The 27,880-nt window shown below is 51.9% G+C and overlaps 1 protein-coding gene across 2 annotated transcripts in view; it reads right to left on the minus strand.

Annotated features, from left to right (window-relative positions):
• The window catches only part of sptbn1 (spectrin, beta, non-erythrocytic 1), a 48,562-nt gene extending 22,800 nt beyond the window's left edge, over positions 1-25,762 (minus strand). The window contains exons 1-2 of one of the 2 annotated variants that reach the window (XM_028971962.1): positions 25,528-25,762; positions 10,835-11,015 (exon numbers count right to left, since the gene is read on the minus strand). In XM_028971962.1, coding sequence (XP_028827795.1) covers positions 10,835-10,979 — 145 coding nt within the window. In that variant the 5' untranslated portion in view covers positions 10,980-11,015; positions 25,528-25,762. Of the gene's footprint in view, positions 1-5,528; positions 6,581-10,834; positions 11,016-25,527 lie in introns of those variants that run through there. The other variant, XM_028971963.1, reaches the window with a different exon arrangement.
• Positions 25,763-27,880: the final 2,118 nt, after the last annotated feature.

The raw sequence follows: 27,880 nt of genomic DNA on the forward strand, positions 1-27,880 counted from the left end.
TCTCAGCCGTGTTTGGCACGTGATCTTTCATTCAAAATGAGAGGAGCCCATTGAGACGATTGACAGCCATCAAGCAACCTACTTCCTCATTCTGGATGATTTTAGGTGGAAGAAATAAATAACACCAAAAGTGGCCATAAAGTTCTAACTTCGATAAGCTTATGTTGCTGTTGGAGAAATTATGGAAAGTAAGTCCCTCTGGATCAGAGTTGAATAAATGAAATGATCAGAACCATCCGTATCACGAAAAGCGTGCAGGTCGAGCTGTGTTAACGGTTTCCCGTCGCTGAAGCCGTGACACGATGACCTCACAATTCTTTGGCTAACAATGCTGGCATATTCATGCGAGGAAGAGGAAGTGCCGATAGGAAGCGCTACATGCGCTATAGGAAGGAGGGGCAGGTGGCGGTTAACAATGAAGTCGGGGTCCCCTGGCCTCCTCCGACATGGCGCTGTCCCCAGATTTAGGGAGCATCTGCTCTCGTCGTCAGGTGAGACGGCCCGACTGCACGGCCATTAGCGCCAGTACACACGCCTCCCAGTGTAAACATCGTCCCGTTTACTGCTCCACCAGCCTTCCGCGGCTACTTGAGGTACTTCAGCTCTCAAGTGTTTTGGCTGAGGGGGGAGGCGGCGGTGGTGACGGGACGTTGGAACGGAAAAACCTCAGCAGCCCATCGACTGACCGACGGGTGATTCTGGCATCTCAATAACATCAATAGCCATCAGTCGGACTGCGGAAAGGAGGCCCCATCGCTCACGAATCCCTGTCTAGTTAACAATTATCACGCGGCACATGCGTCATATTACATTTACGGCATTTACCAGACGCCCTTAACCAGAGCGACTTACAATCAGTAGTTACAGGGACAGTCCCCCCCCTGGAGCAACTTAGGGTTAAGTGTCCTGCTCAGGGACACAATGGTAGTAAGTGGGATTTGAACCTGGGTCTTCTGGTTCATGGTCCACTAGGCTACTACCAGATTACACAACTTCATTAATGTGTGATGTGCGCGTCACTTCTACAGGACGTGCAGGTCTTATTTATAGGTCCTGACCAGGAAGCTGAGGAGACGAGAGCTTACGTTCCTGGAGGAACTTGATGAAAACGTTCCTGCTCGCAATCAGACGGGGCCCACATTTGTGTTTATCGCCGTGTTTAACTGAGATGGGACTTTTGGACTCGACCTGCAGTTAAATAAACACCATTTCCTCAAGAACCGTTCTTCTTGTTCTCGGCACATCGTGGCGGAAGCAGCAGGGAGAAACACTCGCTCGCAACGTTAAAGCGATATTCTCTTCACGTGCACACAGAAAGCGAGGAGCGCTAAAGGTTGCCGGTTCGAATCCCGATCCAAGGTGCCACTGAGCTCCCCGGGCGCCTGTCATGGCTGCGCACTGCTCACCAAGGTGAACCCCAGGTTAAATGCAGCGGACAAATTTCACTGTGTGCACCATGTGTTGTGCTGCTGTGTATCACAAGTGACAATCACTTCGCTTCACTTGCTTTTTAACTCTCCGCACGTTAATGGCGTGCGCGGTCACCGTCAGCATTCCGTATCTTTGACCCCAGAGAATAACCCTGACTTTGAAACCCAGGGAGACATTTTCCATTGTTCCTTCTGATATCTGACACAACCTTGACCGCTGACCTTGGCCGGCTCTCTATTTTAGGTGGGAACAACACGCCACGCTCCCGGCCAGATGGGCCCGGAGTTGCTCCATCGTGGCCCCACCGGGCATTAATTATTGATTTATTGACACCTCGGTGCGCCGCTGTCGGGGCTGAAACGCCGCCGTCTACGCGTGGGGACGCGGAATTCCACAGCGCAGCAGGAATCCAAGCCTCGCCGGTCAGGTGACAGGCTCGGAATGACATCATACAAGCGTAGGTACGTGCCGTACAGCGGAAACCAGGCACTTCTGGAACAGCGGCCCTCCGCGGACAGAACTTACGCGACTCCAACGGCAACCTGTAATTAGGCTTCGCTGCTCGGCGGCATTCCAGGCGTCCAGAGGTTTTTTTTAAAGCCCTGCTTCCTCTTCCCCGCTCCCAGCTGTCAACATCCGTGTGTGGCGCGGGTCGGGGGGGGGGAAGGAATTCGCCACGTTTCCTGTGAGTGGAGGGTGGGCCGGGAGGGGAGGTCAGGGAGCACCGTTCAGGGCGCCGGGCACGGTTGGGAAAATAAACGCTCCGCGCCCGTCCATCTGCGTGCGGCGAAGGACGCCTTCCCTCGATAGCGGCTCAGGGAGGAACAATAGTGACCGCGCTACTCTCGGGGCGCGCTGGAATTCGACCGGACTGAGCCCATGTCACAGCGCGGAGAGAACCGTCTGGAATCTGATAAGGAAGGGCGTTTTACGGCAGATGTGGGGCTTCGTTGGACTGATACGCCGAGAGGTCAGTTGAAGCCAGTCAAAAAAAAAAGCAGCACTTTGGAAAGAAGATCGACAGTGACGACGAGTAAGTGGAGTGAAAGTGAAGTGATTGTCACTTGTGATACACAGCAGCACAGCGCAGGGTGCACACAGTGCAATTTGTCCTCCGCATTTAACCCATCACCCTTGGCGAGCAGTGTGTGGGGACGGCGCTTTGCTCAGTGGCACCTTGGCAGATGGGGATTCGAACCGGCAACCTTCTGATTACGGGGCCGCTTCCTTAACCGCTAGGCCACCACCGCCCCACAGGCAAAGCAGCTGAATGCCAAATTTGCCTGCTGAATCCACCGAATGCTGTGCGAATGAAACAGAACAGAATATTGTGTGAATAAATCTGTGCACTCGACAGAGGACAAGAGAATGTAGAGGACAGAAGAACTCAGGAACTGATGTAAGCGTTTCTACCACCGACGGGACACTTGACGTCATTTTTGGGGCTTGGTGGGTCGGGGTTCAGTAACGACAGCAGAAACTCAAGTAGAACTTGCAGAGAACTGGCTATGTGGTCCGGTGCAAACGATGGGCACAGGACAGAAGCTGTCCCAGACCAAACCAGGGTTGGACACGGTTCCTCCAGACAGATCAATCGTGCACTTCCAAAATCATGTCAACACATCAATATGTGTCCTAATTTTCCAAACGTGACTACGCACTGTACGTTGAAACTGCTTTTTGGATGATTTCATTGGTAAAAAATAATCTCATGGTGATGAGTTACTCCTTGAAGGAATTTTGGTTAAAACTGTGCGCTCTTAATGTGAGAGAACAAGTATTTGGGCTACCACACCAAGCTCATGATGCTCAAAGATCATGACTTCACAATTGGAATATTTTATTTGTCCAGGCCTCCATTTAGACATGAAAGTGAAAGTGAAGAGGAAACACTGCAGCACAGCACAAGGTGGCACGCCGAAATGTGTCCTCTGCTTTTAACCCTCGCCTTTGGTGAGCAGTGGGCAGCAGTGTGTGGAGACGGTACCTTGATCAAGGGGACCTCGGTGGCACCTTAGCGGTTCAAATGTGAACCGGCAACTTTTACATTTATGGCATTTATCCAGAGCGACTTACAATCAGTAGTTACAGGGACAGTCCCCCCCCTGGAGACACTCAGGGTAAGGTGTCCTGCTCAGGGACATGACGGTAGTAAGTGGGATTTGGACCTGGGTCGTCTGGCGAGTGTGTTACCCACTAGGCTACTAGCACCCTCTCTGCCCGTGTTTCGCTACGTCCTGTTCCTGTCATGGTTTCAGAACGACCGCAGCGCAGACCAACCGAGTGACGGGGACCACGCCTAGAATGAGTCTAAACCGTGTAAACTGGGCCACCTCTTCTTCTCCTTCCTCTGTCCTCCTTTCCTCTTCGTTGCCGATGACAGCGTGTCCTGGGGTCCGCGTTTGTGAGCGTCCAGCCGCCGTTCGGCACCATCCACTGGGCTCCCACAAGGCCGAGCACTGGCCGGCGCAGGAACAGAGGGCTATTTAGCGCGCTCCGTCTGGGAGGCGGGGGGGCTTGGCAGCGAAGGCGGGGGAGGAGGAAAAAGGAGGGGGGGCCGACAAGGTCCCTGTCTGAAAGGGAGGGGCCCGGAGGGCGATCCGCAATCTTCCGGCCCGCCGCGCCGATGTCTGGCCAGGACCAGCCTCAACTCTCGGTCACCTCCGAATCAAGGCGGACCCGTCACGTTCGTCGAGGCCGCCGCTTATTTAGTAAACGAGGTGGGGGTGAACGTGAGGGTGCGCGCGTATCATTGGCGGAACAGGGAGCCGAACAGAGCGCCCGTAGTGCCGGCCCGTTCACCAGCTCCTGAGCAAACCTGAGTCTTCGTTCAGTCGCACTTTCCTGGGTTTTCGCGCGTGTGTGAAGTGATTGTCACATGTGATACACAGCAGCACAGTGCACACAGTGAAATTTGTCCTCTGCATTTAACCCATCACCCTTGGTGAGCAGTGCGGGGAGCAGTGTGTGGGGACAGTATTTTTGCTCAGTGGCACCACAGTGGCACCTTGGTGGATCAGGATTCGAACCGGCAAACTTCTGATTATGGGGCCGCTTCCTTAATCGCCAGGCCACCACTGCCCCTGTGTGTGTGAGGGACGTCATAAAATACGTCTCCGCCAGTTCAGCGTGGAACAGACCCCTCTCTGTTGGCTCAGGGACGCAGTTAAGCTCAGGATGGGTGTGGGGACTTCACGCCTCGGGGATCAAAGCCCCTTCGGTACCAAACAACCCTGCCAGGACCGTAGACGTGCAGAGAGAACCATGGGACTGGAACTACGGTTCTCAGGTTCTCTGTTTTTGGGTTCATGTTCGTATTAGAATTGAATAATGCCTGAAAATAAAAGTTAAAATGACAGCGGGCGGGGCTAGTGACCGTACTGGTGTCACTCGAAGTGACATTCAAATAATCGAAGTGGCCCTTTAAATCTCAGCCGCAGCACTTTTGCCACCTTTAAGCACCGCAGCTTTGGTTCATTCATCGGAACGTTTAACCCCCCAGACGAAGACAAAAGCCCGGCATGGCATCACACGTCTCCCCATTGTTAAACATCCCGTCCCGCCGTCCCGGCCCAGGCGAAGGAAAGACGGGCATCTTTTTTTTACAGGGTGGTGGACAGCTGATGGACAAAATTATTAAAATAATTGATCCTCTGCGGCGTTCAGATCGGAGGAGGCGAAGGAGAAACAAAAAAACAAACAAAAAAAACAAGCCACTCCCACCTTCCCCCGACCTCCTATTGTTACCCCGTGGACGGCCGCCGGGACCCTGCCGCCCTTCTAGCGCTCTGGTGGATGTTAGGAAGGGGGCCGGCGGCAGCTCTACGGCAGCTCTACGTTGTTTGCTCGGTGCCAAAATCCACGACGCCCGCCCCCCCGGTCCGCCGCGCGTCTCAGGCTGTTGGGAGTTCGCACCGTCGGCAAAAAAAAAAACAAGAGGAAAAAATCCGACCACGGGCGTCCCGCATCACAACGTGGAATTCTGAACAGGACAACGCGGAGCGGTGCGATGGGGGGGCAGGACCGGGTCCGCCAGGCCGTCCCCGCGGCCCGGCATGGCAACGCCGGTAAACAAAAGAGAGGTGCGTCCCCCTTACCTTGCAGCTGCTTGAAACGCCCCTCCAGCTGGTTGTAGTTGAACGGCACCTGAGTTTGGTAGCCCGGGTCCGGATCCCAGTCCACATCCATGTCCACCGTCCCCTTCCGAAGCTCGAGCAGGAGAACGCGGTCCAGGGAGGGAGGGAAAAATGGAGGGAAAATGCAAGGGGGGTCCGCTGGGGGGTAGGAAGGGTTCTCTCTTCTTTTTTTTCACCCCCCCAAAAATCCCCTATGTCCTGGCGTCACCGATCCTGGCCTTCTCGGGGCCGGAGGAGCAGATATCCAGGGGAGGAGAGAAGTTTTAGTCCATCAGAAGGCAGGGCAGGAGTGGCGTTCGTAGGGGGGCTGCATGCCCCTCTCTCTCTCTCTCTCTCTCTCTCTCTCCCCTCACACGATTGTTCTGTCCTCCCTCCCAGTTCATTCAAAACAGCCTCTCCGAACCTCCAACCCCCGGGGAGGGGTCCTCACGCCCACCGGACAGGAAGGGCCGGAGACCCTCTGCAGAGTGCGAGAGGAGGAAGCGGACGGAGGAGAGTTTTTTTTTTCTTCTTCTTCTCCTTTTTCCTTTCTTCCCTCTCGCTCAAGACACTGCACACCTTTCACCGAACACGGGGGAGGAGAGGACGAGCGAAGGAGGGGAGGAGCCGCGGAGGGGAGGGGGAGGAGAGGGTTGTAATTTCATCGGCTTCATTACCATAAAGAAGGAAGGAGGGGTGGGTGGGACGTACCAAGTTTGGGGGGGGGGGGAGCCTCACTGGGCAGGATGTACGTCTCGCACTGCTGTTTTACTTGCGGTTTTTTACGAAAGTAAAGAGAAACATCTGCCTGAGGAACATGCAAAATGTGCTTTTCGAAGGACGTCAGCTCCACCAACATCCTGTGTCGTAAAACAACCGTTCTCGGGGCGACGCCCCGTGCCAGTGGTCCCTTCCATTCAACGGGCTTCACTCCCACCCTCTGAGATTCACACGTAACACGGGGGACGAAAGGGTTACGGCCAAGAACCCGAAAGTTTAACTCGCCGACGTGTTTCTCTCAAAACGCATTTGCCTCTGGGACCAAAAAAAAAAAAAAAAAAAGAACAGCTCGCTTCTTTCTTTTTTTCTCCAGAAGTTCAGAGTCTGCTCGCTGCTCCGTCTCTTCACATCTGGCAACGAGGGGCCAGAATCTCTGCCCAGAATCTCTGCGGTTTTCCACCCCATTGTAAAAAAGGAGACGTCCACGGGTGCACTGTTAACTGCGAGGACCCGAAGGAAAGCACCCAAAACGCCACACGTCACCAGAACAGATACGTGCGAAATGTCCCTCCCCCCCGTGGCCGAGACGCCTGGGTCAACTCTGCCCCAGATGCGTCCTTATGTCGCGTGTGACGGCGATCTCGTCTCAGGGTGCGCGGGTCAAAAGGTCGCGGCGGCCAAACTTCCATGTCCTCGCGACCTGCAGCTCCTCGCTCGCGACCGGGGTGTTTTTTTTTTAAAGCCCGCGCCGTTCGGCGAGCTTTTTCTGTGCTTTATAGCGGCACTTTGTGGTTGTGTCACAGTCACGGGGCGCCCACGTGGTCATGGGCAGAGCGTAACTCCCCCCGGGGTGCACTTCTCAGCCCTTCCTGTCTGGAGCTCCGCTTCTGATATGACTGGACGTGCATTTTTCTTTCTTCTTTTTTGTAAATCTTGCTTTTGTGGTTTTCGTTCGTTTTTTTTTCCAGTAAAGAATTCATGGGGGAGTGTTCTTCCTGGAAGCCGAATCGCTCGCGTCGAATTCGAATCTTTCAGCCAAATAACACGCGTTGCTTAATAACCTGATTAGCTGTCAGAGAGTGAAAGCAACAGATGTCCTGGTGCACAATGGTATACACCTTCATCCCAGAGCTGAGAGACTCCTGGTCTGTTTTTAATTAAACACATCACGCAATTTAACTACAAATTTCATCTCTTCATATATCCCAATGGGTCTATATAACATAAGTAAGAAAGTAAAGGGTCGTCCACAGGGAACTGAACCTTGGCGGATGGGGATTCGAACCGCCAACCTTCTGATTACGGGGCCGCTAGGCCACCACTGCCCAAAAAGGATTAAAGGATGAAGCCCTACAGCCAATCGGGACTAAGCACTAGGCCAGAGTAGAACGTATGCATTGCTAAGCACGGGTCAAGGTTCCACGGCAAATGACCTATGACACCCAAAACCATCCATCTAACCCGGTGGCACGGTGCCATAAATCAGCATAATTGGCTTGTGGGCTCCGTCTCTGGAGGGTGGTAGTAGCCTAGTGGGTAACACACTCGCCTATGAACCAGAAGACCCAGGTTCAAATCCCCCATTGTGTCCCTGAGCAAGACACTTAACCCTAAGTTGCTCCAGGGGGGTGACTGTTCCTGTAACTACTGATTGTAAGTCGCTCTGGATAAGGGCGTCAGGTAAATGCTGTAAATGTCCAGCTTTTGGAAGGTGTGTGACATCTTCATGAGGCACAACATGACAACACCACCCTTTGGACCAATAACAGCGATCTCCAGCGACTGCGATACTGATCTTAACTTGGTTTGTGGGGCACGACCTGGGTGGGAAGATGGACCAGCTGAGGCTCAAGAGCAGAACACACGACCCTAGGCCTGATGTTCATGAGCAGTCATGCTATCATGAAATTGCCGAGGCTTGTGGCGAGACAATAGTCTCATTGGAGGGCACAATGAGGCGAGCTCTTCTCCCCGCGCTCATGTGACGGTGGCAGCGTGGTCACGACAAGGGCTGACTGGAGAGGCCCATTAAAACCGATGCGAGAAGCACATGGCAATAAAGCGCGCCGTTCTTTACCTCGCTGACCCAAGCAGACGCGGGTAATAAAACGAGGCGGGTTCGCGTGGCGCTATAATGCCCTCATTACGAACGCCAGCGCTTTCCATCCCGTAAGATTTCATATTCGCCCAGTTATTGATGAAGATAAATAGAAACCGTACGCCGTTGGTGATTTTAATAAAGCGAGGCATCATCAAAACTCTCCGCGCAGAATCACGCCGCTAAATGGACACTACCATGTGGCAAAGATGTCATGAGACTGGAACGCTGTTGCCATGGCGAAGCTTTAACTAGCATTTAACCAGACAGACGTGGGGAAGGAAGGGAGCGGAGAGGACGCAGAGTTCGAGTGGCTCCTACGCGCTGCGACCACTCGGTCTAACATGTCAAATCCTGCTGCATTGTCTCCCAGGAGCACCATTACAGGGGGGACAATAGATCTGGAGCCCCCCGAATCGACGACTACATTGCATTGCAACAGCGTGGTGACGTGCCACGGAAAGACATTGTGGGAGCGGCGAGTGGTGTAATCACTCCTGATGCACCCACAAACAGGAACACAAACCAATGGGACAGTGGTGGCCTAGCGGTTAAGGAAGCGGCCCTGTAATCAGAAGGTTGCCGGTTCGAATCCCGATCCGCCAAGGTGCCACTGAGCAAAAATACCGTCCCCACACACTGCTCCCCGGGCGCCTGTCATGGCTGCCCACTGCCCAATGCAGAGGACAAATGTGCTGTGCTGCTGTGTATCACATGTGACAATCACTTCACTTTATCTTTGAACACAAGTTCCCTTATGCACATACGTGGCATCATGCACCTTTCATCGCTGCGGTTAATAATTCACACTCTCAAGATTCCTTGTTGGAACTCCCAGCCCATTGGACCACAATTCCATACTCAATAACGACTAAACGACAGGCACCACCCACTGTTCCAATCCATCATTCAGAAGAGAACCATCACGTCTGTCCTCCCCGCGTCAGAAGCACGAGGGAACATTCCGACAAAAATCCGGACTGGGTATTGGTTCTAACACAGATTAAAGTATTAAAAACATATTTCCCCCAATTATTACAACGTGTTCTGTCCCAAATGGTGCACCGCGGTTCGAGGAATGGGCTCCGCTCATGCACTCTGGCAGCCGTTGAGACGGAGACGAGGAGGGGAGGCGGGCGTGTCACAGCCAGGCCTCCTCAGCTGGGCCACATGGTTCCCATTAGGCGTGCATGCCGGCCACTCACAGGGGAGCCCGCCGCCTCCAGGCGGCCGGGAGGCTGAGGAAGGCCGGGATTGGTCGGCCCAGACACGCAGGGGCCGGGATCTCTCGGGCCCGCCTGACAGAATTCAGGCTCCCACACTAATCCGCAAATGAATGATCAAAAACGCCGCGCCCATTCCGCTCTTGTTCGGGACGAATCAGTTTAGCGAGGGCAAGGCCACCCTCCCTCTGACCGTCCCATGGTAACGGGGCGGTGTGGGCAGGGGCGTGTGCTCCGGTGGGGAGGAATGCAGGAAAACAGAGTCATGTGAGAGGCAGGATGCTCGGTGGAATGCCGAGGGACTTTTTTTTTTTTTTTTTTTGCTGCATTCCCCGAGGAGCTTGTGGTCTCAGGCCGTCGAGTGAAAGAAGTAAGTCAGACGGTCCGAATTTGTTTTATTTCACCTCTGGTCCCGCCACTTTCCGCGCTGAGCGGATGTGTGTGTGCGTGTGTGCGGTGGTGAAATCGTAAGACTGGGTCCGGTGAAGCTCAGCAGGCCGTGGGGGGAGGAGTGCACTCCAGAAAACACCCCTCAACCAGTCTGCATCCAGTTCAAACTGTGGATCAGGGGTGCGATAAATAACAGGATATAATTGGTGAAAGTATCTGACCCTGAAGGCCTTGGTCAGTATAATGGCAGAGGCCAATATATTAATAATGGTGTGTACTGATATGCTGCCTAATGAACCAGAAGACCCAGGTTCAAACCCCCTGAGCGTGACACTTAACCTCCAGTGTCTCCATGGGGGGGGACTGTCCCTGTAACGACTGATGGTAAGTCGCTCTGGATAAGGGCGTCTGGTAAATGCTCCTTGTCCGCCTGGTTTGTCTCGACCTGCATTATGTTATGGGTCGGTGCACAATGTCCTCTATGACGTTGTTGTGTTGTGTGTTACTTTAAATTTCCACTTGCGCTATGCCTCTTTGCACACCGCGAATCCCTGAAGCTTCGCAATATCATCTCTCTGTGTACCTGTATATGGTGAGGTGACAATAAAGTTCACTTTTGGCCAGCATACAGTCCATACTGATGTCATGTCATGAATTAGCTTCCGCTACCTGGCACCTACTGAGTAAAAAAGCAGGGCATGCTGCTGAGAAACGATATGGTTCAACACTAGTATTCACACGTGTGTGTGTGTGTGTGTGTGTGTTTACATCAGCCACGTTTAGCAACGTTCAGTGGATCGTGCCCAGTTAGTTGAAGTTCATCCGGGCCACACTTCTCCATATCCCATCATGCTTACCTGCGAGGGCCTTAATGCGCGATCGCTCGAAGAGGCGGGCGGAGCTGTTCTCGTTGTCCCATTCGTCATCCCAGCGATTGTTGACCGTGTCGCTGTACTGCTGCTGCAGCTCCATGTGCTCGAATTCGGCGGCTACTGTCGTCATGTTGACCTCGGGCGTGGCGCCTGTTCACCGGTCGCCCTGCGACATACACCAGAAACCAGACGCACGGGATTAAGAACAAGAAAAGAGACATTTACAATTGAAACCGTGCGAGTCTGTGCCAGGACCCAGACTCCCACATCGTCCGGGCCGCGGGGTTAGTGGTTGCACGGCGGGACTTCACACAGTGAGGCATGCCGCCACCTTCTGGTCAAACCGAGGAGGCACCGCCGCCCACGTCGTGGAGCAAATTTCCTCCTTTCGAGGCATTTGCTCCACCTGAATCTCTTTATAAATACATTTACATTTATGGCATTTATCCCCCCCCCCGGAGCTATTTTTAGGGTTAAGTGTCCTGCTCTGGGACACGATGGTAGTAAGTGGGGTTTGAACCTGGGCCTTCTGGTTCATAGGCGAGTGTGTTACCCGCTACCCGCCAATATCCACATACTGAACAGATCACGCCTTCTTCTCCAGAATGTTCTACGGCTCAACAAATGTTTACACCCAGTGCTAATGTAGAAGCCAATTTCAACGTATGGGACCCCTCAGTGGCTTTCGCCGCACGAGCGGCGCGTGGTTTGATGAGCTCAGCGAATGCTTTCGGACTGTGCATGCGTGTGTGTGTGTGTGTGTGTGTTCACTGTCAGCGGTACGGCCTGAAAAAAGCTGGAGGGGACGAGCCACTCCTGAACGGAATAAAGAGACAATTTTCACCCGCTGACACCCGTGGAGATCGCCGGCCTAATTTCAACCAGGAGGCTTCAGGCGTGGCGACGTTCCGTAAAAAAAGTTACCGGAGTTCTGTACCGCGTCAATAAAAACGTCCCACACGTACGACGTACGTACGCGATGTACGGAGCTGTTTTTCTTTCTTTCTCTTCACCTCCCGCGTGACTGGATGAAATCTTTTCCCCGCTGCCCGCCCACTGGCACGGGAGAATATAATATATGCATTATTAACATCTCAGAGGCGAACCGCTCCCCGTGTCCACGATTAGTCACAACAAGCATGTTGTTCCCTCGCGTGGGTGACGAGTACACGCCACCCGGCCGCACAGACAGATCTTCGGGCAAGATGAATAAAAAAGGGGGCGTGGGCGGGGCGTGTTCTGACCGCGGACTGTGCATCCGTCCCCGAGTCCTGTCTCAGCGAACCAGTCGGTGCGGTGGACATGCTGTCTGCTGGAGGGGGACGACACTGTACCGTATCGATTCCTCGCTGTGAAAAGGCCGAGTGAGGAGCACCCGCCCTGTCAATCATCAGGAGCGCTGTACTTTACAACAAAGCGGTGGGAAAAGAAATCGGGGTGGTGGTAGCCTAGTGGGTAACACACTCGCCTGTGAACCAGGAGACCCAGGTTCAAACCCTGAGCAAGACACTTAACCCTGAGTGTCTCCAGGGGGGGACTGTCCCTGTAACTACTGATTGTAAGTCGCTCTGGATAAGGGCGTCTGCCAAATGCCGTAAATGTAAACTCGATATTGCAATATATTGTTGTGCTCTCTGTTGCAATAAATAATCGATAGACTAACGGCCAATATCGATATCTTATTACAACACAAAACGATTCATTTACCCGTTGTCAGTGTCACTGTCATTACCCAATATCTACCATTCTGTCTGCGGGGGGCGCTGTTCGAGTAAATCGGGGTAAAGTGGCGCAAACGGCGGCCGGTGAAGAAGACAAGTTAACAAACAAGAACAGAGAAGAAGCGCAGAGAATGGCGAAAAAAAAAAAAAAAAAAAACGAATCAAAGACCCACCCGCCAGTTTCCACTCGAAAGTGTGGAGACACTTCGGGTTTTACGAGACAGTCGACGGAAAGTCACAGGATAAAGACTACGCAATCGGCACGAACTGCTTTGCAAAGATCAAATATAACCGCAGTAGATATCGCGAATCGTGATATTATCATTATCGTGGGCCACATATCGCCACAGAATTGAATGGTGAGTTCCCCGTATCGTCCCACCCCTACTTACAACAAGTCGTCATTCCATGAAAAGGAGTGCCGACACGGCGGGAAGAATCTGGGAAGCTCTCAGCTAACGCGGGGACAACCCACCCGGGGGGGATGCCGGGACGCCTTTTTGAACCCTTTTTGGCCCCCCTTGGGTGGCAGTGGCCAGCCCTAACAGTGTGTGGGGACGGTACCTTGAACAAGGGGACCCCGCCGGGACTTGAACCCGCAACCCTGCGATTAGGGGCACGTGGAAATGGACGAGCGGTGACTGTTTATGCGCTTTAATTTGAACATACAGAGTCCTTCAGCTTCAGCAGTGCGGAGTGGAAAGTTCTCCGATCGATAAGACCGAATCATATCTGCGCTTGATGTTGTAATTGGATGACGAGTACAGGAAAGCTTTTTATGGATTCGGACGCCAGCGCAGCCTTCGCCGGCCCCCGTCCTGCTGATCTGACAGATCGATGCATGCGCCTCCCATTCGTGCTCCAATGAGAGATGGTCTTTTCGGCGAGAAGGCTCATTAGCTGCGGGCCGGAGCGCAGCCACGCGCTTCCCGGATGGGGGGAGGAGGAAATGGAAGATGAGATATGGATCAGGCCGGAGCTGCAAATGGCCTCGACCGTTGTTCCTGAAGGGAGAGAAAAGTCTGGGAGCCCGCGGGGGCCAAAAGGGCCATAATAGATGTAGAAACTTGACCCCCCCACCCCCACCCCCCGCGCCGGTTCCGTCCGCATCAGAACCCCCAGGACAGCCCCTACGCGCCCCAACGGGGATTAGTAAATGCGCTGACCCTACTAAACAGAACGAGAAAGAGAGAGAGGGAGAGACGAGATGGCAGCTCCGGTATGAGTTATGACTGGTCAGGACCGCAAGGCCACCCTCACACCGTGGTACTTCAAGTTTGGAAGAGGAAATGAAGCGACTGCGCACGAACGGGCACAGACTGGAAAAGCGTCACACGCTCAGAGAGCTAAAGCTTTGGTGCTGAGGTTCAGCTCCCAGGAGGGGGCAGCGGAGGGGTCAGTGTTGTTGGGAGAGTCGTGAGTTGGGTGTCCTCTGGAGTTCAGTTTTTTTTTGACTGAAAATTCCCTCTTCACGGGGTCTCCGATCCCAATCAACTCTATTCTCCGTTGTTGTCCCTGGCTGGTGGAACATCTTTCCCTGCTCCATTCGACTAGTCGAGACTACAACCACCTTTTAGAAGCAGTTGAAAACTCACTTGTTCAAAAAGTATTTCAGACGAATCTAACACTTACACACGCACACACGCACACACTGCACAAATAAACATATATATATAAAAATTTCTTCGTCTACCACTTAACAATTCCCAGGCATGTTCTATCCTTGACAAGTTAGGCCTTATCAGGGCTCTTAGTTTTGTATAATATGATAAAATAAAACGTATAATACATATGTAAGGATCCATAATTACAGTATAAGATGATACAACTGCCATCAATACGTAACAGCTAAGCTAAATAAATTTTTTTTATTTAGCTTGTAAAAATATCTATTGCCTGACTAAAGATGCGGCGCCACACCCACTGCAATTACCATGGAGCTGGAGAAGACTTTTGTTGTTTGTGATGCATGTTTCTTGTCTATGCTTTATTATGCAGTATTAACTTCAAGTGGGCCTGTGTGTAATAAACGTTTTTTTTTTATAGATGGCAGTAATGTTAAATCACTTATACAGCACATTTCATTGCACTATATCACAAATTAAAATTCTGCCTTTTAGAATGTTCTATTGAGAACATCTGTTCTGCATATACAGAATACAGGCTTGAGTATTATGATATCATTACTTACATGGCCCAAGTATTAAATATTTCCGCTGATATTTTGTTAACGCAACGTATGACCAATGCAACGATTTAGGGAATTTGTATTGCTTTATGATATATAGAACCAGCTCACAAAACCTTCACAGTGCCACCAACTGGTGCTCCGCCTGTTGCTGTTGGATTTCTGGGTGACACCACTACTAACGGCCCTTTCTCACCCCAACAGCTTGCAGCAGCTGCCAGGCTCCACCCCCACTTCGGGGGGTGGCTCCGCCACCACGCCACATGGCTCTTCGGGGAGGGAAAACACCTCCGCTTTGGGACCGCAGCAGTCGGATGAATGCACGGCAGCTGAATGATGGGACCTCTTTCATGTCTGGGATGTTCGCTTCAATCACCTAGCCGGCTCGGTCCACCTCTCGCGTCAATTTTTTCTGAACTGATCTGGGTTCATTTGAAGGCATGAAGCAACTCGCCAGATACTGGGCCATAACTCCCCGGATCCACGGTAACCTTTGTGCAGCATCCGCATAGAAAAGGCTTTTGTGCAGTGGTGCGGGATGTGACTTTTAACACAGTTTCTGTCCTCAGTACTGTGTTGCTCTGCTGCAGTGGCTGAGAGCTTCTGTAATGCTTAAGTATCCCCCGAGACACCATTTCCTTTCGTTCCTGATCTCTGCCATGCCGGCGTAGAAAAGTACATTTATAACCCATATGGTCAGCGGGTCATACATTATTTACACTTCTGAACAGAATTCCTTTACCAGACCTTCCCACCCCTCAAGGCGGCACCACGCTCTCGCCGCTGCGTTCCCCTGGTCCGTCCCACACGCCACACATGCTTTCATTTTCAGACCCACGTACCCACGTACCCACGCCGCAACATGCACGCACCCAGAAAAGCCTGCCTGACTACGCGCCCACGCACACATGCTCTCCAGAGACCAACTGTTCACCATCACTCAGAACCCCCCCCCCCCTTCCAAAACAGCCTGAGATATCGCACTCGGCATTCCCGCCTATCTACAGCGCCGAACTCACATTCCGAGCACTTGGGTAATATTAGGGTTTGGCAGCGTGCAAACACGGCATCCGCAGAATGCTCGGAATGTAATATAGCTCACCTCCCCAAAGTTGCTTTTTTAATGCAGAACTTCCACAGACACAAGCACCTGCTGGGTTGCTAAGGAACAAGCCCATTCGGAATTACGGCGACATTTCCGAGTAGCACCATCTGGCACGACGTCCTTGGCCCGTGCCGCTCGTGCGCTCCTGGTCTTTGCGAAGGAAGGAAACAGGCAAATAAACGGACGAAAAAAAAAGGGAAGAAGACTCGCCCGTTGGCCGCAGCCACGCATCCGTACCAGCGCAGGACGCAAAGTGCACTGAGCCAATTCGATTTGTGTCCATTACAGTCCACGCGGGTACCGGTAATGCTGAGCCATCCCCCGATTAACTACCGTACACAGACAAACACCAGCAAGGATGGGGCCTGACAGCATCGATCTGGCCAAATGGCCATTTGCCACTACGCCATTTGTAAGCATCATAATAACGATACCTGTATATACATACAATGTATTTATAAAAATAAACAAGTAATTGATGAATATTCAGTGGTTTATATGCTCTTACAGTAAAAAAAATGAGGCCTGAAGTCTGACATTATGGAGGCCTGTTTTTATATTATTCCAATTAATTATAATGATGTTAATTCATGTCTTGGCAGTAGTCAATGTTCATTTCTGCTTTAAGGTACCAGGTTAGCAAAATTTCTAAATGGTTAACGGTTGAGAATATTCATTCATGATTTACAAAAGTAATCAAATATAATTGGTTACAGTACTTTTAACCAGTCCCCTGATCCCTCCATCCGGCCACTTTTCAGAAAAAGGCTGAGTCGGGGCCATCGCCCGGGTAGGGTTTCCCGCCACTTCCTCTGAATGGCCTTTTTTCCCATTCTGAGAAGATCATCGGCGTCTCTCCTCCCTCCATTACAGACGTGTACAACACCCGCTGCATCAGGAAAAGCCACCGGCACTGTGGTGGACTCTACACACCCCTCACGTGCACTCTTCCCCCTCCTACCCTCCGGGAAAAAGGCACCGAAGCATCCGGGCCCTCAGTACCAGACTCTGGAACAGCTTCATCCCACAGGCCATCGGACTCCTGAACACTCAGGAACTTTCCACTCTGGACTGACACACACACCCTACTTCTTATGTTCAGAGCACATCTCTATTACATTAACACGTTGTTACTCTGCACCGTAATGACCAATTTCACCGTTTTTTTAAGTGCTGTCTGTTTTCTTTGTTGTCTACACGCTTTTCACGTCCCAGCTCTTTTTGCACATTCCTGCACATCGTGCACTTGTTTGTCATGTCTTGTGTGTCCTGTTTGAAATATCCAACTTATCTACGCGATGTTGTCCGGGTATGTCCTGTTTGTCCTGTTCATTGTACAGAAACGTTTTACTTTTCTCCTATAGAGATACTGCACAGTATTTCAGCTTTAGCTTTAGTTAGAATAGTTTAGTGACAATATACACGGTATACTGTCCTACTGACAATAAACCGATCTTGAATGTTGTCGATGTCGCACACGTGCACTTTATGTCAGTAATTAGCGTTGTCTAAACGTTACATGTAGCACCAGGTTCCGGAGAAACCTATTTTCACTATTTACTGTATGCTAACTTACGTAGCTCAAATGACAATAAAGCTCAACTTGAACTTGAGGCGTATGAACACAGCCCGGCCGCAGGAAACGGCCATGGCCTCGCAACAAGCGAGCTCATCCAGTCTCGCATGAGAAACGCTGGGCCGAGATGTTCAGAGAGCAGCCATTTCATAAAACAGGGTCGAGCTTGTGCGTTATCCATCTTAATCAGGTCAACCTGGTATCCTAGCGGGTAACACACTCGCCTATGAACCAGAAGACCCAAGTTCAAATCCCACTTACTACCATCGTGTCCCTGAGTGAGACACTTAACCCTAAGTTGCTCCAGGGGGGGACTGTCCCTGTTACTACTGATTGTAAGTCGCTCTGGATAAGGGCGTCTGGTAAATGCCATAAATGTAAAGGTAAATGCTTCAAAAAAGGGCTTTTAAGCAACAACAGCAGTGTTCTCCTCAACTTTTGACAAATGCGCCGCTGGCGACCAGGCCGCCGGATCCAAAGGCTGCTCTATCTCTGGCGGGTCATTATGTATTGTTTTACTCTGTCCGAGATGGAGGATGGATTGGGGGGGGAAAAACCGAGAGAAAAAAGGGGTTTTGTGATATATGGGTAACAGATGTGTGGGAATCAGCAAACAGAAATCCCACGGCGCGTTGCTCCACGGCATTTCCCTGTAATTGCGGCGTTTTACTGTTCACGCCCGCCAGAGCAGCGAAGTCGAGGCAGATATGGCTTCAGATGTACCCCTCGGTTTGGAAAATATCTCAAATGTACCATGGTTGAGAATCGTAAACAGGGGCACGATGTGCCGAACATCTATATGTTTTTGAGGCATTCAGGCCGGGGCCAAATCACGCCTGTCCGTGGGGGACCGGCACCCCGTCTGCCATCCACAGACACCCGCCGCCCCTCTCCTCGCCTGGAATATTACGGCATCGCCATACTACAACCCGACTGCGAACAGACACAAACGGGGCAGCTTTATACAGGCAGACACAGGTGAACACAGGCAGACAAACCGGAAACAGAATAACACAGGACCGACTCGAAACTCGGGTCCGAACCCTGGATGCGCAGTAGCCACTTCCCGACCGGAGCCTTTGTCGCCTTACGCCATGCCATGTGACGTCCATGCTTCTTTCCATCATCTTGTGTCCTGACACCTAAATGGCTGTAGTGCGTTTGCGACTCGATTATATATTTAGCAAACTAGATAGCTGGTTGCGGCCAACGTGGTGCCTTTCAACGAGTCTTTGCCTCAATCAGGGATTTTGTTTTGGCGACTTCATAGTTGGCAGTCAGTCATGGTTCTTTTTCAGTTACTTATTACTCATTTTTGCGTAGGAAAGGCTGACGAATTCTAAGTGTTTTGTTTGAATTGATTAAATGACCCTAAGAACCTGAGAGATGGTGTGGTATTTGTCACTCAGTCCTCTACTGAGACTTCATGACACAAACCAGATGCCTGACGGTGACTAATGAGCCAATCAGCCCTCTGTCTCTGCTCGGGGAATGTCATGCATCCCAGAGAATGGGGTTCATTATGACCTCACTTCCAAAAGGAACTCTGGAAAACTTTTGGCCTTTCCACTCTTTTGGAGACTCAGCGGACACGACGGTCGCCCGGAACACGGACCAATGCCCCAGCGGCCATCGCGGGAGTCGTCTCTGCGCAGAGACCAAGCCAGATTGGGGAGGCGTGACAACCCCGAAGGTCCCTCCGGTTTTCTGATGCCGGCATGTGGCCGGATAAGAGGCACTTCTTCATATCAGGAGCCCGGCCCCCTGAAGGCTGATAGCACTGTGGGAAAACCCAAAGAGGGGAATTCGGAAGTTGAAGGCCACATTCCTGCTTGGTGACCGAGTCTATTAATTGACAGCCAATCAGAAAGGCCTTCTTACTTTCTCAGATGAGCAAATGCCATTGTCCGTGGTCGCTGCTGAGAAACTTAAAACAACGTCGGAAGGAGCCGGGACCGTGGATAACAAAAAAAAACGTATTGACAGTGTTTTAAATCTTTTCGTTTTCCGTACAGTTCTTTATCAGCCTCAGAGGGGTCACCCTCCTCTCTTTCCACAAATTGTCACTCAAGTTACTCGGGATAATCCACAGATCTCGTTCCTGATAGGAACTTTTAACTTTCAGTAGCAGCGGCGAGTGATATTAGGCCCAGGTTTTCTGGCACGGGAGCGGCCAAAGCCGCCATTCGGTAGAACGTGAAACCGTATCTCCGAGGCCAACAGCAGTCCAGATGGATGAACTGCGCCACGAGCCAGAGGGAAATAATCCGACTGAAATCTGCCGAACAGCCTCCAGAAAGGTGAAATCGCCGCCACAGCGTCCAACGCGGACACGCACACTCAGCTTTTACGCTGTCCCGATCACCGCGTCCTCCAGATTACCCAGATCTGTCTCGGAGTTTTAAAGCCCCTGCCGGTCGCCGGCCGGGCGGAATTGAATGCATCCCCTCTGGATTGGAATGACGTGCGGCGAGGTCTGGCTCTCATTATCCTCCCACTCCGAACGCGAGGGTGCCTCGCCCGCTTTCCCTCTCCCGCACCCACTCCATCACTCCAACCCCCCCCTCCTTCCCGGGAGCAGAGGGGCGTGGCAGCCTGGCCTTTCGGGTGGGATCATTAATAAGACTCTAAACGGAGCCGCCTGGTTTTGGTGAGAATGAAATATAGACGAAGAAGAAAGCAGGAGGAAGAAAAGGGACTTGAGGTTGATAATTACTAAAGACTTCAGAATTCATGCCACTGCACTCGCATCACTGTTCACGTGTAATGGGGCTGTGCGATACGGCACAAAATTCATATTGCGATATAAGTTTGACCATAGACGGTATATATTGCAGTATATAATTTTGCAGTATATAAAACGTTTTTGAATGGGTAACGTGTCCACATCAAAGGGACTGCAGCAGGAAGTTGCACGCTAAACTTTTTACGGATCCATCAACGTATACCAGATAAAAAAAACAATATCTGGCCAATTCTACTGAAAGTCGCACCCACAAGGCCAGGGAAGTACCGTTTGTATGATATCAAATTTCTGGATTTTCTGGATTCAGCTGTAGAGACCGGCAAATTACTGTCATATTGAAAGCTTATTAGATTAAAGATTACTAATCATTTTTAATGATATTTAAGGACTTTTTTTTCTTAAACCCGAATTTCTGACTTTTTAAGGATCTGTGGAAACCCTGCCGTAGGCGTGGTTCCTCGCAGGTGATCAAAATCTCTCCCGTCAGCCAAATTCATATCGCATACTATTTATACTGAGCAGCCCTGATGTTTAATGCGTAAAAAATATTTTACTTTTACCGTACTTGATGTGTTAATGATTTTCGCTTAATTAATAGTGGCTAATGGCAATGCCAGCTGAAATGAAATATCTTCCGCATTCAGGCTCTCCTGTATATTCCACATCATTCATTATGTGACATGAATGACCTGAGAGTTTGCATTAAATAGCTGAAAATGTCCCGGAGTGGTGCTGAAAGAAGTGATGAATGCTGATCGAGCAGCCGAGAGCGATCCCTTCGATGGCCAGGATGCTGCACATAAGCTCTCGTCATCATAATATCACGTACGCAGGAGCGTTGGTGATGTTATCGTTTGGTCGTTCCCCGTCTGGGCACATTTTGCTGTGTAGTTCCACTGGAGTTGCTTGAAATCAGTCACTGTGCCAGTTCCAGCCAACTGAGACATGTTGCAAAGAATGAGGGTCACCACTTCCTGCTCACCAAGGGTGATGGTTAAATGCAGAGGACACATTTTACCGTGTGCACCGTGTGCTGTGCTGCTCTGTATCACAATGACAGTCACATCCACTTAATAGACAGGGAGGTTAATAATCGACGGGAAGAACTGCCTGAGCTGCCAACCTCCTCGCAGCTCTCGGCCCCCTCAACACAGACAGAGATCTGATATAGCACAGCTAGCTATAATCTGGATTACGGAATGACCTCGAAAATGTCCAGCAGCCCAGGCAAATTCCCAACAGGTCCTCATGAGCCACATTCATCACATTCACAATCCATCTGGTCTTACAATCATCAAGGTCAGGATTCTATATCATAATTTCACCCTACAGAGTTATTATCAAATGAGGGCTGGTAGTAGCCTAGTGGGGTAACACACTCGCCTATGGACCAGAAGACCCAGGTTCAAATCCCACTTACTACCATTGTGTCCCTGAGCAAGACACCTCCAGGGGAGACTGTCCCAGTAACTACTGATTGTAAGTCGCTCTGGATAAGGGCGTCAGGTAAATGCTGTAAATGTAAATGAGGGGCTTACGCACTGTTAGTAGGTGACACTCTTCAATTATTAATATCAGCATTGGCTGGGAGGTAGAAACCTCCTGGAAACGTATCTGGTCGTGTATGTATCACATTTTTTCCTATAATGGACGACTATTTCCGGTGTGCAGATATTCGTGCCGGCCATCTGAAACAATAAGCCTCGCCGACGGGTTTTACTGGGAAGAAAACTGGGCGGCTCCCTCCACCATCGACGAGGTCACCGCTCTGGGTGAAGAGCCCCGGCCCAGGCAGCGAGCTGGAGCGTGCTCCTCACACATCTGGCACGCATGCTCGTATTTTCCTTTCTGGACAGTGCAGGCAGATGTCTGATAGCAGCCAGGATCATCTACGGCCGCGGAGTACGCCCCCCCTCGCATTCTTCAGGGTCTACGGTTGCGATGGAACCGTGGAAAAGGCCCGTTTGTCAACACGTAGGAGTTGAGGCAGGATTTGAAATAAGCCAGAGATGGAGTCTCTCCCCGGACGGCATACCCGTAATCAGAAGGTTGCCGGTTCGAATCCCGGTCTGCCAAGGTGCCACTGAGGTGCCACCGAGCAAAGCACCGTCCCCACACACTGCTCCCCGGGCGCCGGTCATGGCTGCCCACTGCTCACTAAGGGTGATGGCTAAATGCAGAGGACAAATTTCACCGTGTGCACCGTGTGCTGTGCTGCTGTGTATCACATGTGGCAATCACTTTACTTCACTTTACAGACTCCGCCTACCCCGCCGCTCCGCCGCTCATCAGGAGCAGCGTAAACCCCCACCGTGCAGTAACTCACAGGCCGAATCTCCCGGGGCGGTGACGTCTGTGGGCGGGACGAGGGGTTACGCTCAAGGTCACAGCTGTGCTCCCCCGAGACTCGAGTTCGGTTGGAATCCGGCCGGAATCTGCGAGCGATCTGGCCGCTACAGCCGGAGAGAACAGGGGAGGGGGGTGGGAAGGCGTATAACTCATGCTTATGGAAACATTATGGAAAGAAGGAACGCCCCGCCGAGCCGCAGCATGGCGCCAGAGGTGGACCGGGAGCTGGAAGACGTCACCCAGCAGTGCCACATGTTGCTACGTTAAAAGGAAAGTGACAGGGAGGGAAATGGGATTAAAAAGAGCGCAAAACGACCAGCAATAGGGTGGCCCTCTCTTCCGCTAGTTCAGAAGCCAGAGAACTAGCTCCGTCTGTCCGTCAAAACCACTTCAATGTCTCAACAGAGCGTTGGACGCGTCTGAATGTGGACAATTTCTGGCTGGATGCCTCTTTGAATAAACTGCACAGCAATAACACACTTTTTTTAATAGTAAAAGTAAAACACTGCAGCACAGCACACGTTGACACAAGGAAACGTGTCCTCTGCTTTTAACCATCACCCTTGGTGAGCAGTGGGCAGCCATGACAGGCACCCGGGTGGGCAGTGTGTGGGGACGCCGCTTTGCAACCTTCTGATTTCGGGGCCACTTCCTTAACTGCTGGGCCTCAACTGTCCCTCAGCGGGAGGACAGAGTGTCCAGGGACATGTCTCTGATGCTTTAATACTGCGGAATAACTAGCGCCTTCAGTCTTAAAAGACACCACGTCCGCTGGAAGCTCTTCAAACGTCTCAGATGTCCCCTGAGGAAAAAGAACGCAGGAGCCGGAGGAGGAGCTCCCCCCCCCCGCGCAAATGCTCGGGCGCCATCAGTTCTCAGCCTCCGGACCCAAAAATAAGGGCACGAATTCCTCGCCGGCACTGGGGCGGGGCAGCTGTGGAAACGCGGCCGCTCGCCCGTCCCGTTAGCGGGGAGGTGGAGGGAGAACTCAGCGAGCCGGGCGAGATCCCACCTCGTCCCCACCCGGCGCACTGCACCATAAGGCCATGTGGTCCGTCACCTGTCGCCCCGCGGTGACAGCTGGCCCTCCGCGACTAATAAACAAGACGTGCCACCGTAACGCAGGACCGGCTCGGTGGACGGGGGGGGTGGGGGGGGGGGAGGTCCCGCTGACGCGCCGTGATTCCCGTAATCACTCTGTTACTTGATGCCGCCGTGGGCGTAGCCATTATTGGAAAAGCTCTCAAGCATCCTCTCAGGGCCTCCTGATGCAGTGTGGGTGGAGCAACAGAGAGGACGCGCCCGACGAGAAAAAACAAAGGCACTTGATTTTTAAAAAAAAATCTTAGCATACAACAACCACGCGGTCTCAGGAGCACGTACCGTGGTCGGCAAGGTGACCCCTCCCACACACAAACGGAGCCAGACAAAGGGGCCGATCCCGTCCAGCAACAAAACACTCATCGGGAAAAAGCGCCGGAGCGCCAAGGCTGTTAAATGTCGGGGCGGCACGAACAACTCCGCCAGCTTCAGTAAAAACAACCAAACGCATCGACAGGGGTGGTAGTGGCCTAGTGGGTAACACACTCGCCTACGAACCAGGAGTTCCAGGTTCGAACCCCGCCTACTACCATCGTGTCCCTGAGCAAGACACTTAACCCTGAGTGTCTCCAGGAGGGGACTGTCCCTGTAACTACTGATCGTAAGTCGTTCAGGATAAGGGTGTCTGGTAAATGCCGTAAATGCATCGTCGTCGGCCGTAATTGCCGTGGAGTGTGCGATTTTAAAATGTTGGGGTGACCTAAACTAATGGGTGAATGAGGCGGCCTCTAAGTAGCACGTGCCGGAGCGAAAGCAGGGGCGGGGTGGGGGGCATCTGCTCTGCATTTTTTTACACCTTCGCCACTGCTCAGCCCTGCCTGTAAAGGCCCAACGGAGGCCGACGTGTGAGGCGGCGGGACCTCCCGCCCCGGCCACTCCTCGTCTCCGTCTGATGGTCGGACAAAGCACAAGGCCTGGCACCGGCGCGGAGCGCGCCGACCGGGGCCGCTCAAGGCCATAGTGTCCCGCGGGGAGGCGGCTGTCCAAAACGAACCCCGCACCAGTCGTTTTGTGCCATTTATCAGATGCCAGAGCTCTTTTCCAGAGACACTTACTGTCAGTAGTTACAGGGACAGTCGGAGTTAAGGGTCTTGCTCAGGGACACGTCGGTAGTACGCGGGTTTCGAACCTGTGACTGTGTGGTCTTCTGGTTATTACAGTAGGGCTACTAGCGCCCATTATAAATGATCAAGCGATAAAGAGCGATCAGGGTAGATTTCCACACCTCCTGGCCGTCTGGCGCTTTAAAGGAATGGAAATTCTCCCGAAATTCCTTCTCCCCGGGGTGTCCTGTTGTCCCGGGGACCCATCAGGGGGGGACATTCCCACCTTTTAACAGTCCGCAAGGCTGGTGTCGCTTCTTTTATCTCCTCACACCCTCACACACACACAGACACACACACACAGTCCCTGTTGCTGCGTTACATCACCCCGGAACGCGGGACGCAGAGCACGTAATCCCACGCGAGATTAATGCCCGGAGGAAGGCCGCGGACCGCAGTCGAGTCCGCATCATCACGCTCGCGTGTAATAAAATAATATTTCATTACCAGAAAAAAAAATCAAAAATAAAAAAAAGACCCTGACGCGCCAGTAATGGCAATAAGTGTTTGACGCGCACAGGGCGTGATGGACATATTACGCGTTATAACGACGCGTCGAAACGCACCGCGTCGCCGTGGAAAAAAACGATTTTACCGAGGAGCGTGGAAAAACGACCCCCATCTCCACGGCGGGGAGCGGTGCGCGTATCCGCGGGGCCACGCCTGTTCGCATCCGCGCCGCCGCACCGTTATCCGCGCTGCGCGCGTTAAAACGCGCCGAACGCGTCCGCGTCGCGTCGAGTCGTTAATTCCATCGCGACAAGGACCCGGGCCGCACTTCGCACTTACCGATCGAAGGGAGGGTAGCGAACTTCACCGCCGCAACACGCGAGACGCTGGCCGGGCTGGGAGTGGACTGGCGGGATCCGCACTGCCTGCTCCCTCTCGACGCCGGTGGGGGCGGAGCCACGCCGGCCTCGAACCCGGACGACGACGCCCGATCACGATCGTGGAAATGTACGATATAGTCAAACGTTTCATGCGGCAGTCGGGGTTCCAGGTCTCGACCCACCAGGATCCACTTCTCTCTCCCCTCCTGCCCTCTTCATGCATAGTGCATGGCAGGTCATCCATAATGCATTGCTGTAATACACAGGGGGTTGGTGTGGTCCTTCCTGCCGGGCCCAGGCCTGACAGGACAGGACAGGAGAATTTTCATTTTGGTTTCATTTGTAACGTGTACGTTACACTTAGTGGAGATTTGCAACTCGTTCCGTGTCCATGGGCAACAGAACGCTGTATTAGGATGTAGAATACAGAGAATCAAAGAGTAAGGCACGCCGCAAAGCCCGGTCCACTGTATTGATCAGTGGGATGCTGTCCAGCCAGCACGTGACCGACCTCGAACGTTGGATTGCGGGCGAAATAATGCCGGTGGTAAAAAAAAACAAAAAAACATTTACCACAAAGTCACAGGTTCAAACCCCACTTATCACTGTTGTGTCTGATACGTGCCATAAATGAACAGTGTCTGGACTGGGGTTTCAATTGGATGGAGTGGATCTGTTTGATGTTCTCTCTGTCTATAAGGCAATTGCATTTTTATTGACGAAAAAAAAGACACAAATTATCATACAATTTTCAATGGTAGTGTATTGAAATTAATAATAATAATTATTAGTAGTAGTATTAGTAGCGTTAGTAGTATTAAACACCGTGTTACATTCCTGTGTATGGTATGTGGTGTTTGTTTGTCCTCTGGTCCGAGAGGGCGGGTCCACCAAATGAATGGCTCCACCCCGTTGCGGTCATTGGCTGCTGTTTTGGGCTCCATTTCCAGTGTTCGGGGTGCAACAGGGGTCTGGGGTCAGCGTGTGGTTGGTTGTGTCCAGTGTGCTGTGTGTTGGTCTCCTGGTCTTGTCTGTTATGTCCCCTCCATGTCAAGATATTGCCGGATAGTCTTTTCCCTCTCCACGTTTGTTTGTCGACCCGCAGTCCCGATAGAAAAGTGTCCGTGTCCCCACCCTAGACAGTGACGTGACACAATTAATATTTTAAAACCTGGTTTTGGATTTCTTAGAACAGTGATTCACTCTGGATCATGATGTTGATTCGGCCATGACGGAAATGCTGAGATGCCATCTGGGCCGGATCAGGGAAGTGGAAGTCCGGATCTGACTTTCAATGCCACTTTATAACCATGTGAGCAGAGGAGGTGCCGTTTGTGGTATGGCGATACAGACATAGGACAGAAGGGCCTCGTCCCTGGGACTGAACGTAAGTCGCCCTGGGACGCTGGGATTCTGCCTAGCTCTTCTGGCTTAGCTTCAGTCCGCACATGGGAGCCGGCTCTCCGGGGAACGGGCGTACTGCAGCTGTGGGCTCCATGCCATGGCAAGCCCATTTCCTGAATGTATGGGTGCAGAAGAACCCCACACAGTGCCATGCGGTACAGTACGCTCGGTATACGCTGCTGTAAAAGGGGTCTCGGGTAGGGCACATTCATGGAGTGTTCCCACCATATATATTGCCCAGCGGAAAGGGGCCTAAAGACAGTCGATACTGACACTGTAAATCTAAAGCACTTTCAAAAGCACTATATGATCGCCTACGGTGCACTGCCAGGTAAGACCTTTCCGAAGTGCTCTTCTGTGCCCGGGGACGGGGTTTAATTGGCGGACCACTGAGTGGAAGACGCTGGCAGCAGTCTGGAGTTCTCGGAGCCGGCGTTCTTCAGAGGAGCTCGCCACGCGCGCGAGGGCGGAAACTTTTTTTTTTATCTTGCGTCAGTCTTAAAGTGAATTTGCAGTTGCTAAGTGAACCGCAGAGAACGTCTTACACGACCTGATGTTCTCGATGTATGCTGATGAGCAGAAGACATGCTCTCAGTCAAAAGCTGGGAAAGATGGGAAACCGAACATCTAACCCTTTACTGTTGAGTAAAGACAGCAATACTGTATTTAATCATTAATGAACACAGGATATGGTGAATAATATAAGGGATGATGTGTGCCGGGCAGAAGCGAACTCACCTATTCCTGATGCTGGTTTTTCTGTTCCCCCCGTCCTTCGGCCTGATGGCCCGGGGTGACAGTGGTGGCTACACGTCTGTCCGGGGCGCTGACCCGCCAGTTAACCTAAGACAGGCCTTTCAGTCTTTTTAATGCTTTATTTCATGTCATTGTTTACAACTACGTGTCCA

The sequence above is a fragment of the Denticeps clupeoides genome, chromosome 3 (assembly GCF_900700375.1).
Source record: "Denticeps clupeoides chromosome 3, fDenClu1.1, whole genome shotgun sequence".
NCBI lineage: Eukaryota > Metazoa > Chordata > Actinopteri > Clupeiformes > Denticipitidae > Denticeps > Denticeps clupeoides.